This window comes from Ochotona curzoniae, unplaced genomic scaffold, assembly GCF_017591425.1.
Source record: "Ochotona curzoniae isolate NIBS_2020 unplaced genomic scaffold, NIBS_Ocur_1.0 patch387, whole genome shotgun sequence".
Classification (NCBI taxonomy): Eukaryota; Metazoa; Chordata; class Mammalia; order Lagomorpha; family Ochotonidae; genus Ochotona; species Ochotona curzoniae.
Genome location: NW_024466958.1, coordinates 24,079 through 36,483, shown reverse-complemented (window position 1 = coordinate 36,483; position 12,405 = coordinate 24,079). Strand labels below are relative to the sequence as shown.

The window sequence follows — 12,405 nt, the reverse complement described above, 5'->3', positions numbered from 1 at the left end:
AATTTGATAAAGCAGGAAATTATATGATTATTTGAATTTCAGAGGCAAACATCAAATGAGCAACTGTAAGAATGCAGTAGGTTGACCAAGAAAGGAAGTAATAGCATTTGAGTGCAGTGGAACTTAAGTAGTATCAACAGGAACATATTTAATATTGAAAGTTAAAGGTGGCTCCCAATATGCAAAATTGCTAAGCTAAAAAAAATGGTTTTAGATGTTCATCTCACATTATCCCTGGCAGTGTGCAATCCAGAGGAACAATGACATTGCACAGACCCGCAGAGTGGTACGGCTGGAGCCTGTCTTCAGTTAGCACACAGGTCTTTCCCTTATTGAGGGCCAACTAGCAGGTCACGGCTCACACCAAGCACTGCGCTTGGACTTAACATGGCAGGATGCAGCCTCCGCATGAGCTCCCACTGTGGCCACCTCCAGTCACTGGGTACATGGTGACTACTGAAGCGACTGACTCATGAGCTAACCAGTTTCTGTTTGGGTTAAGCCTGTGAATCATCGAAGCACAATCTGATGTCCTCCATGTCGCAATGGCAGGCCTGGAAAATCGCCAGAGAGGAGTCACGTGTCTTCAGAGCCCTACGAGCCCATCTCCCCACCCCAGGTTCCGGTTGTGCATGACAAACAGGACAGCATGCTGCTCTTGGCGCAGAGGGGAGCAGAGCCTGCGGAGCAGAGGTGAGGCGGGTGTGAGGGCTGGGAACCAGTGCCCTTCTCTGATTTGGTTTGTGTGTCAGGATGGGGTTCTAGGAGGATCTGTTTCTCCAGTGTAAATGTTCTATTTTAATACATTAGAGAAAGTGTGGTAATTATTCTTGAAACTCAGTCTTCCTCAGTCTTTGGAAACCTTTTTGCTGGTGGTTGTGTCACTCACGATTTCACCCACCAGGTGAGCGCTTACCAGACACCAAGCACCGTGCTTTCCTGCCTCAGTTTCTCACCCTGGTCCCACCCTATGAATTACTGCATCTGGACCCCCATTTGGATGACATGTTTTTGCTCTAGCCTCTTTCCATTCAGTCACCATCCTTCCACCAGAATTATTTTCTCTAAGACTCACAGAATCAAAGCATTTTGTTCTTTCATAATCAGCTTACTGTACTCGTTCAATTCCATTTCATTCTCACATGCAGATTTGTTTTTGTTTAAAAGGCAGAGTCACAGAGACCCATCTACCATCCAGTGGTTGGTTCACTCCTCAAATGGCTGCAGTGGCCGGGACTAGGCCAAGCCGAACTAGGGAGCTCCATCCAGGTCTCCCACATGAATGGCAGCCCCCAAGTTTCTAGTCCACCTTCCATTGCTTTTCCAGGCACATTAGCAGCAGGCTGTATCAGAAGTGGAATCCTGGAACGTGAACCATCACTTGTGTGGGATGCTGGCACGGGAAGTAGCTGCTTAGCTGGATGTGCCATAACCCATTCTGCCTTGCTCTGTCCATGCTGAAGCTGTGAACCCTCCCTTTGCTGCCCTCTTAGGTCAATCTGTGGGTCATCCTTGTAAGGGAGAGTCCAGCTGTAAACCACGATCCAACTCCAATTGCTAGTACATTTCTTAGAATATCTTACTTGTTTGTATTTACTGTATGTATTCTTAGACAGCCAAATAGGTAAGTAGATCTGTCTCTTGAGAGCAAATGCTTTTATATTAAATGATACATTCACATGTTTTGCCTGAGTGTAAGTTTTTTGAGAACAAAGACCATGTCTCATCTTTCTACTGCCTTGTCTTTCTTGGCATAGGCTCTGTGCTTGAATTATGAATCCACATGACCAGATTTGGTTACCAACAGCTTTCTCTGCCCATGCTCTTGCTCTCTGCCGGGATCCATGAGCTGTTAATGAGACTTGTTTTTAGAAGTATGTTAGTAAAGAAAGCTGCCGATGAAATGTGAGATCCTTTACGCTCATACTGTTAGTTGACTTGAAGTGACTGACAGGCAGCTTGCTTTATTCACAGACGCTATTCTGTTCAAGTCCAACTGTCACTTAGATATGAGCTCCTGCTATTTTATAGGCAAGTGTGTTACTATAGTTTCAGTGCACTTAAAGGTGAGTATTTCTGTCAGTAGAATGGGTCCCGATTTGCATGATGACGTGAGTCCATGTTTGTTAATTGCAGAGCATCGTGACATTTGACTCTGCCCATGGCTGCTCACCTTGTAATCCTTAAGAATTGTTGCATTCCAGCCTGGGATGGCACGAGGGGGAACCTGAGCTGACTTGTAGCTCCCGTTGAGTTCCTGGCCATTGAAGATTTTCGTGGAGTGAATCTGCTCTCCTCAGATGGGAGCTGTGTGTGACTCTATCCCTCTGTTCTCTCAAATTAAAAAAATAAATCAGATAAGCTCAAGTTCTCCTTTCATCAGAATTCAAGATCTCACCTTTGACACCTGGAGCTGACTGTGTCCTCACATAGAGCTGTGAGGATGTGACGCGGCACGTAGCAGCTTCTGTTCTCCGAGCACTCCAGAACTGGCACGGTCAGCAGTAAGAATGTCCTCAGGGTTAGGAGCCGATGGTTGTAACTGACTTTCCTGTTTTCTAATAGGAATGATTCCCGCTCACCAGGGAGCATTAGCTACTTGCCTTCATTCTTCACCAAGCTTGAAAACACGTCCCCCATGGTTAAGTCAAAGAAGCAGGAGATTTTTCGTAAGTTGAACTCCTCTGGTGGAGGTGACTCTGACATGGGTAAGTGGGATTTCTTTCATGAACCCCAAATAAAACATGCGTTAATATTATGCTTGTCTTGTAATCCTTGAGCTTGAAGGCTTGTATAGGGCCTCCTTCTAATACATTCGACCCTAAAATTCCTTGTCCAACATCTGCTAGTTGATGAATTGTTCCGAATTAGGGCGTAGGAATTTAGGAACTTGTTTTTTTGAAGGTGACCATTTTCTCCTTGAACAAATGCTGTGTTTAGGAGTCCTACCCTTTCAGGTGGGGCTGGATCAATCCTCCATTTGTTTTGCTTTTTTTTGTTGTTGTTGTAGTTAAACCCTGGGCCATCGCCATATTACATCTTTTTAGATATTTGAATATTCATCCTTTCTTGGTCTTAACCTTTGTAAATGTCTGTTTCACCAGTTCTTTCCCATGTTCTCATTGTGAGTGCACCCTCCTGTCTGAATCGTTCCCTACAAGAAAACATACAGTTTGGGTTTTCAGTAGGCTGCGTGGTACAGAATACTGTGATAATGGCCTACCTTGAATTTATCATTATTAATGCAGCCTACGATTTGTGGTGGTTGTTTTTTGTTGGGACAATGATGATTCTGTGCCCATGGCATGAACACACACTTACGGGTCAAGAATTGCTCTTAATCTATAACACTTCCTCCTTGCTCTGCTTCTGTGATGGCCATCTCCCAAGGGTAGGACAGGCTGCACTTCCTTCCAACGACTTTTGTACCCTGCCAGTATCTGCCCAGATACAAACTCAGCCATTCAGTAGTCATATACACATGCAGCCTCTGCAGCCTCTGATAAACTCCCCACCTAAAATTCTAACATCAGGATATCCCACACTATAGGGCCCTGCTTCCACTTAGAGTAGCTGCTTGCTAGTACACACCCTCTGAAGCAGCACACTGCATCTCTGCTCCCCACAAGGGAGACCTTGTTTGAGTCCCTAGCTTCCAGTCCTGGCTACTGTAGGCATCTGGGAGTGAACCCAGTGCTTGGGAGACAGCGCCCCCCCTTCCTTTCCACCTGCCTCACTCTAGCTCTATGTCTGCCCCTCAAAATAAATTAAAATGTAAAAGGTTAACACTGTGTGCCTAGACAGTGTTCTAAATTCACCCTGCCGACTATACTACGTATTACTATTACATCTGCTTTGTCGATGAGGAACTGAGACGAGGGTGTAATAGTTGGCCCAGGTTATAGAGCTCGTCCATAAAGGGGCGACTGTCCAAGCCTGCGACTTCTGACTTCAGAGTCCATGTTTCATTGGCTTCTAATAGTTCTGAACTTGCCAAACTGGCAGAAAGCTCTAGAGCAGAACCCTTCCTTAGGCTGATGTGCCTGCATTCATCACAGGCCCACCTTACTGTCCCCCCCACCCCCTTTTGTCCTGGCCTGCATTGTCTCCAGTAATGAAGACTGGGGACACTGCCATCTGCTAGTTCTCTAATCTGCTTACCATCTACTGCTGTTTGTCAGATGGTGGGCTGGGAACTAGGGACTGCCGGGTGGGAGTGCTGCTTGTGATGAGTTCAGGAAAGGACGAGCCCAGGGTCAGTCGGCCCGGCTCTTAACTGCCAAATCCCTTTTTCATGTGACAGCAGATCTGGAAGATAAATACTTTAGACTGCCAACCAGAATTGCTGTCAGATCTGCAGAAGTCCTTTACAAAATTATCATTGGTTTTCTCGCCCCAACCCACAACCATTTCATCTATTATTTACAGCTGTTCAAATCAGGAGTAAAAAGGGTGCTGTCATTCTCACATTCTCTTACAACCCGGAGATGAGTCTGCCGCAGCATGGAAACATACTGGTCTTAGGTGGCCACGCCTTGGTCTGGCCTGCCCTGCCCCTCTCTGGTCTTTGTTGAAACACTTGGACTGTGTATGTGTTGCAATCTGCAGTGTCTACTCTCAGTACGTTTTACGTCGTCTGTAGGCAGTAGCTCGCTTTCTTCAGTTCAACACTCGGTGGAGTGCCGTGTTGGGTGTGTAGTGTAATAGCTGTTGCCTGCTCTGCAGCAATCCGCTAGCCAAGCAGAAGTGCAGTGAGCATCTGAAGCAAGCACCAGTACAAGGGCTTCGGTGCCTGGAATTGTTGCTGTTTTTGGCAGGAAGTTGATATTACAAAACCGACAGGCTCCTGGGTCCCACCCCTGCCTCCGGACATTCAGTATGCAGCAGAACTCAGAAAATAAAGCCACCAGCAGCTCTGCTTTCCCTCTGTGCTCCCCTGGGGCCACCACTGAGGGGCTTCTGCAAAAACCACAGTGCTTTAAGATGCTATTTGGTCTCTTCCACACTTCTGACCTTTTCCCCAAAATGCTCTTTTCTGGGTTCCCACGCACCTCTCTGCTCCTCTGGCCATCTCTATCTTCTTAAAAGCCCAGCGTCACTCTGAGCGGCCCGAGGTTGCTGCCGCCTCACTCCCTCTGCGATCACTTTTATGCCAGGACTCCCAAATCTATGTGGATCTGACCTTTCTCCACCGGGGTCTCCTTAGTGTGCGCTCAGACTGCACCTGTTCACGGGCAAGCAGGAAACTGAACTCACAGGCTCTTCTGTGTTCCGGCCCCAGGCTCTGTAGGCAGCGATGAGGCCGTTTTATTTACTGTGTTCCCCGACATCCTCTATACAACTTTATGGAGAAGATTCTCTTCCTCCTGGCTGGGTGGGGGACGTCCGGCCCACAGCCTACGTAGGGCTTCCAAGATCACTTGGCTGGCCTGGCCAGGAACTGCAGGCAGGACTGCTTTTCTGGCGGGCTAAGTCCTGCATGGAACACACTGGCCTGTGAGTCTCATCAATACCCAGATGGCCTCGGGCGCAGAAGAGCTTTCCAGTCGGGGGTTAAGGCTCCCCGATGGAGAGTCCCCCTGGCACACACACTGTCTTTGCAGATGGTCATCGCCCACACACCAGAGCCTCTGCTTGTGCATGTCCCATTCTTTGAGGTGTCATTTGTGTAGCCACCATTCAATTCCTGCACTTTCCTTTAAAATTCTCAGCATCTAATTGAAAGAAATCATGGAAAGCATTTATGTTTCCAAATTGCTTTCCCTTCTGGCACAGTGCTTTCTGGTTGCTGGTTCTGCTGTCATTTCGCGCTGCGCAAGCGAGGAACGAGACGCCGCGTGGCACAGAGGCGGTCCTTGGTTACGGCCCCAGCTGGCCAGGGCAGCAGCGCATTGAGGCGGCTTCTGGAATGTGTACCAGACTGCCGCAGACCTGATGGCCCTTTTCAAGTCCAAGGTTCTTTCTTGGCTGTGGAGCCTGGATTCCTGCTCGGAGAATGGCTTTTCCCCGATTCTCTGTAGCAGTGCAGCTTCCCTTCTGGGGTTGCAGTGCTGCTGTTTTGATTATCTTGCCTTAATTTGATTTTTTATTTCCTTTAAAAAAAGTAGTTATCCTCAATTTAATTGGTAAAATAAGCTGAGCTCATTGGCAATTAGAGGTCAATTTTATTGTCGGATTTTTAAAACCTTTGATGTACTGGATTATCACATCTCAAATTAACTTCAATATTTGTTTCAATATAGCAGCAGCTCAGCCAGGAACAGAGATCTTTAATCTGCCAGCAGTTACAACATCAGGTAAGAATGAAAATATATCATCAATGCTATAGTGGGAAAGTAACAGTCCATTCAGTAACTGATATTGAGACCAGCAGGACTGCTCCTATATGTAAAGTAATAGTTTAGTCCGAGAAGAGATCGTGAAAAAGGGAACTAAGATTCAACAAGTACTTAACCGAAGAGAGAATCAGAAACTATTGAACCAGGCATTGGTGTTGTGGCATTGCGGGCTAAGCTGCTACTTCTATAGTAGCTATCCGCTGTTGGAGCACGGGTTCAGGTCCCGGCTGCTCCCTGCTAATGCACCTGGGGGTGGGGCGGGGACAACCAAAAGCGGTGGAAGAATTTGGACCCTTCCAGCTGCAGTGAAAGTCCAGGCTTTTGGCTTCCACCTGGCCCAACCCTGACCTTTTCAGCCATTTGAAGAGTGAACCAGCAGATGGAATATTGCTCACTCTTTTGCCTTTCAGTTTTAAAAAAAATCTTAAAAAAATCTGAACCAGTTAACTGAGTGACTTTAGCAAGAGTGTGGGTGGCTGAATGACTTGGGAAACGCATTTCCCAACACTGTCCTTTGTGTGTGGAAGGGACCTGTGTGGACTCTGGGCTTGGGGGGCTGTGTGGCCTGTCACTTCTCCATCTTGGGTCTGCCTCCGAGCCGGGCAGAAATGATGCCGGTGCCCTCCTGCAGGCTCCGTCAGCTCCCGCGGGCATTCCTACGCTGACCCTGCCAGTAACCTCGGTCTGGAAGACATCATCAGGAAGGCTCTCATGGGAAGCTTCGATGACAAAGTGGAGGATCACGGGGTGGTCATGTCCCAGGCTGTGGGGGTAGTGCCTGGCGCCGCCACGTCAGTTGTGACCAGCAGTGAGGCCCGGCGAGAGGAAGGGGACCCGTCACCTCACTCAGGTAGTGTTGCCCCTCTGGAAGAAGCCAGCTCAGCCCACGTCCTGACAACAGGCAGTGTCTCCTCTTGATTGATTCTAGGCCTTGCCCACACACCCGCTGCAATTACGACTTCATATTTCTGGTTTTCAGTAAAAGTGACTTACTGTTGTGGTAAAAATGACAGTTTCAGTATAAAAGGACTGGCTGACACCACAGAAAAGGCCACAGGACAGCCCAGTCCTTCCGGCGCCGACCTCCGGGCAGCAGCCGCTCCTGTAGCACGGAGCAGCACCCCTGCAGACAAAGACAGGCATCAGATCATTCTGCACGGTGTTACCAAAAATCACCATGATGCTAGCTTTCAGCATAAGTTTATGAGCAACAAGTTTCTTAATCTTTGAGAATCAGCATCTCTTATACTTAAAATAGAATCCGAAGGTCTGCATCTCTCGGCTCGCTTTCCTCAAGCAAAGGGCCCTCCGTGCCCCAGGAAGAAATGCAGGTTAGCTCTCCCTGGAAGATGACATCAGGATTTCCTGTTCTGTAAGCGAGCATCGTCCTGTCCTTTCCGCCCCTGCCCTCCGGCTCATGTTTGTTGGAAATACGCACTTAGAGTTCCAAGGCCAGGGAGGTTACAGCTCGGCTCGTGACCTGGGCGCTCACCCCTGCTGATGCGTTGAGGTCTGAGCTGTCCCGCTGCTGTGAGAGACCCCAGGGGCCTGTGCATCCCGGGAGTTCTGACCCAGCCTTTCCCTCGATGTACCGTGTGGGAACACCTGTTGGCTGCCCTCTGTGCTGGGGCCGCGGGGCTCCGGGTAGTGAAGGTCTAAGGTTTCTGTCGGTGAACCTGCTTTAATTCTTCACCACTGTTTAGAAAATTGCGTTTCTTCAGTTACCACATATTTTATGTTTATGACATAAGGACATATCTTTTATTCTAGTCACTGTAGGTAAAATTCTTTCTTTTAAATAGTATTTATCTTACTAGCTACTAAAATCTAGCTTCTTCATGCTACTATTATTTTTATTCATGTAGTATATAGAGACCAAATACTGTATGTCAATAATTAATCCTGTCACTTGAACAGGCGTCTGCAAACCAAAGCTGATCAGCAAGTCAAACAGCAGGAAATCTAAATCTCCCATCCCTGGGCAAGCCTACCTGGGGGGCGAGCGGCCCTCGTCCGTGTCCTCGGTCCACTCGGAAGGGGATTACCACAGGCAGACGCCGGGCTGGGCCTGGGAGGACAGGCCCTCTTCAACAGGTGAGCCGCCCCATCCCGCCCCGCACAGCACAGGTGCCTGAGGCCCGGAGCGGTTTATAGTAATGCCATGTTTACTACTGCTTTGAAAATCAGAAACATTTATGGTTTGAAAAACTATACTTCCATGACTTTAAAATTAAAGGATTCTACCTCTGAGAATGGAATTTGAATGCACATAACCTTAGAAGTACCATTAGCATCAGCAAAGATCTACAAAGAGCTGGCACCCACTCTCCTATGTTGGCTGGTTGGTAGCCAACGTTGCCATTTGCAAGTCTGTGGTTTCAGTTCTTGAACTGTACTCGGGTGCCACTACTGAGGTCACCGCGCCTTCCACATAGATACTCGGAGAAGATTCTCAGGGAGCCTTGAAGAGTTCCTGGTGTAACCGATTTTAGTTCAATTAACACTTCATTCTTCACTTGGGTTTTTCATAGAAACACTTGGCACAGGCTTATGCTGACCGTGCAGCTGCTGGCTGGGTTACAGTCCAGCGGACACTGTGGGCACCGTTGCCCCCGTCACACACGGGCTGCGTCGTGGCTAGAGGGCGGAGACCTGGGCTTCTCCATTGCTATCCGATTTGCTTTTGTAGTGTCACGTGACTACAGGTCCTGTCCTCCAACCAGAGTCAGACTGGGTGAAACGGCAAGTAAGCTCCCACTTTTTCTTTTGTCAGGTTCGACGCAGTTCCCGTATAACCCTCTGACGCTGCGGATGCTAAGCAGCACCCCACCCACTCCGATCGCATGCGCCCCCTCGGCCGTGAGCCAGGCAGCTCCTCACCAACAGAACAGGATCTGGGAGCGAGAGCCCGCCCCGCTGCTCTCGGCGCAGTACGAGACGCTGTCGGACAGCGACGAGTGAGCGGACGTGAGGCTGGACGGGGGAAGGGAGGAGCCCGGCTCCGGGTTCGTGTTAGTAAGTGCAGGTCGGAACCTGCCCTCCTATGATTTGTGCCCAGAGACTTTTCAGGAGAGCCAGGGCCACGGATGATGGAGAAATGATAAAAATTTGTTTGGAGAGTCAATAGGAGAAAACAAAAACCGCCTTTGATATGGTCAGTTGAGTGGATTATAATTGTAGAGGGGTGAATTGTAGAGTTTTTAAAAAGTGGACAATTCCTGTTTGTAAAGAAAACCATAATGTCTTTAAATCACTCTTATTGTAAATAGAGGACCTTTTTGCAGTGTAGCCCCTTGCTGTAGATCTGGTGTACTTATGTTCAAAGCAGCGCATCAACTCGGGGGGGTAATTTTTGAAAAATTTTTTTGTCTATCTTTTTAACCCTAGCCTTCTAAAAAAAAAAAAACCTCACACAGCCCAGATCATAATGTCGGCTGTCACGGGCATTGTACTTGATCTGATTTTGTTTTCTTTAAATTCAGCTTCCCAGTGATGTTTCAAATCTTGTGGAAATGTTTAGGTTTTTAACAGACCCTGTCCTAGTCTGTGCATTAGGGTCAAAGGTAGGAACAATGGACTTCTGCCGTAATGTAAATTTCCAGTGCAAGCTTTAATTTTTCCTTCATTAGTAGCACTGAAAAAAAATGACTGCATGGGTATGTTATAGTTGAGTTTTTAAAGTTTTAAAGGCTTATTTGAGGCATACCTCACTGTTATGCACACTGGTAACTTAACCATGCCCCTAAGGTATTCCTTTTCTCCTGCATTTGATGCAGCCCAACAAGGCTTCTGTTTTGAAATAAATCTGACCGGCTTGTCCATAGCTACAGCACATCATCTGTGACTCAAGGCTCTTGGGGTCTCAGGTTCCAAAGGAGAAACCTACATGCTTTTAGTTTGGTATTCATGATCGATAGAGTGTGTCCATCTTTCATGCTGGATCCTGAAGAATTCTCACAAAGAACCTGGTCCTTTCTTTGCATCTCTGTGCCTGCCAGAGCTTGTTCTAATTTTGCTTCCTTAGGGCCACAGTATTGTTGAATGTTCTCATTTCATAAAATCTTAAGGTGCAAATAACTTAAAAGAATGAATTACAATCTAAGTATGGCACTACAGGGTCAGTTTTATGCCTCAGTAAGAACTCACTGAATTCCTAGATTTTTGGGTTAAACATGTAATTTGATCATAACACATGAGCATCCTTCCACAGCATATACCTGCTGATGTTCTGGGGAAATGCCACTGATGACTGGACAGGGCAGAGATTACAGGTGTTTGAGGATGACTCAAGTTAGCACTTTATAAAGACCTGGCCTTTTCAATGAAAGCTCAAGACTGAGGTTTCTAATACTTTGCTCAAAGTTAAGTGACAAGGATCCGCCACAAGCCCATGTCTACCTGGAGAGAAAGCCTCCAGCCCCGTGAGAATGCTTCAGATCAGGCGTCACGGTCAGAGTTCCTTTATCTGAAAGGCTGGCATCTTTATAATACTATTTATACACATGCAGTTTCTGTAAGAACAAAAAAGTAAAAATTCCTCTCAACAGCTTTCAGCTGGAAGGTCTTTTTTCCCCCCAGGTACTGGTAGTTATTTTAGAATTATGACTATGTTTAACTGTGACCCGAGGGTACTGTGCTCTCCAGTCAGGATGGTTTCCAGAACAGACAGATCCTACCTTGTTCTCGGAGCTCCCTGGACTGCGGCTCCGGGGCAGGTGTCCCTGCTGCAGGCCTGCGCCGAGGGGGCCGCCACTCGCACATCAACACTGACTCTTTGCCGGCCCAGGTTTCACTGCTCTGATGCTACAGCTTTAGGACTTTAACACCCAGAACAGAATTCATGTCTTCCTGAAACTGCTAAAATAAGCATTCTGACAGCCAGTTTCCCAGTGCGTGCTTATGATTGGAAATTTTGTAATGTTTTAATTTGGGTATACTCAGTGATTTTAAAAAATTCTTTATTCCCTGAAAACGCCAGTGATAACACAGTTCCAAATTTTAAAATGCACTGTTGTAAGGAGTTCAGCCCAACCAGCAAAGGGAATCAGTTCCCCTTTGAGTCACTGGACAACAGTGTGAATGAACCGTACGGGAGACAGGCAGGAGACCAAGCTGCCGTTCTGAAAACCACTTGAATTTCCAAGGAGTGGGACCATGACTGAATCATTGTGGAGGATTGCATTTCCTTAAATAAAACTTGGACTGAAAAACCTAACTTGGACTACCCCTTGCAGTGAGCGGGCAGAAGGTGAGTGGCTGGCACCAGCTGTTGTCTGATTTTTTTCCTCTGCTCTCAGACCTGATTAAAGGAATATAACAGATAACTTCGATACAAAGGGGGAAGAAACTTTACCTGTAAAATGTACAAGTTTAGTTTTAGGAGTTTTATATTTTCATCAACTCTTCTGGAAGAATTTTTTTAATGAGAAATTCAAAGATTACTGGACTACATGCACTACATGTTGAATAATTTCTAGTTTATTAAGAAAAGATTATTTCAGTATGTACATATGAACCAAAAATATCACTATTGGTCCCAGTCCCTCCCTCTGCCCACAGGAAAGCCAGCATCAGTGTTTCCTCGTGGGATCCACAAACCCTTTCTCCAGCCCTTGCAGTGTGCCAGCCGCTGCCCTACAGCACGCGCACCGAGGGCCCCGAGGAGGGGACACCTTTGCCGACACGGCAGTCTCTTCCTGTGAGACAGATGCAGCCAGGGGTCCTACAGCACCCGGCGCCAACTCACCCCCATCGGGGACGGCCACTGCACAGCCATGCCGAGGAGAGCGGGGCCCGCCCGGCACTGCTCGTCTCTACCTCATTTCACAATAGTTGCATATAATGAGCTGTGTACGGTCCACTGCTGTTTGATTAAACGGCGCTCTACTTACAAAGGCCTAATTCCACATGTGATTCTGGCAGCACTGCAAGCCAACACTTCGCCTTCGTGCACTCAATCCCACAGTGTGCTCCATGAGACGGAGAAGAAAAACAACTCACCATTGTCCCCCTCTGCCATGACACAGGTAGCTGGTCTGCCACAACGATAAAGTGAGGAGGGCGGGCA

The 12,405-nt window shown here is 47.5% G+C and overlaps 1 protein-coding gene across 1 annotated transcript in view; it reads left to right on the top strand.

The window, feature by feature from the left end:
* The window catches only part of LOC121167555 (nuclear receptor corepressor 1-like), a gene marked incomplete at its 5' end in the record, with an annotated part of 34,143 nt that extends 23,703 nt beyond the window's left edge, over positions 1 to 10,440 (top strand). Inside the window, 6 exons of the mRNA XM_040997028.1 lie at positions 553 to 693; positions 2,566 to 2,708; positions 6,243 to 6,296; positions 6,970 to 7,188; positions 8,256 to 8,432; positions 9,112 to 10,440. Coding sequence (XP_040852962.1) covers positions 553 to 693; positions 2,566 to 2,708; positions 6,243 to 6,296; positions 6,970 to 7,188; positions 8,256 to 8,432; positions 9,112 to 9,299 — 922 coding nt within the window. The remainder of the gene's footprint in view (positions 1 to 552; positions 694 to 2,565; positions 2,709 to 6,242; positions 6,297 to 6,969; positions 7,189 to 8,255; positions 8,433 to 9,111) is intronic.
* Positions 10,441 to 12,405: the final 1,965 nt, after the last annotated feature.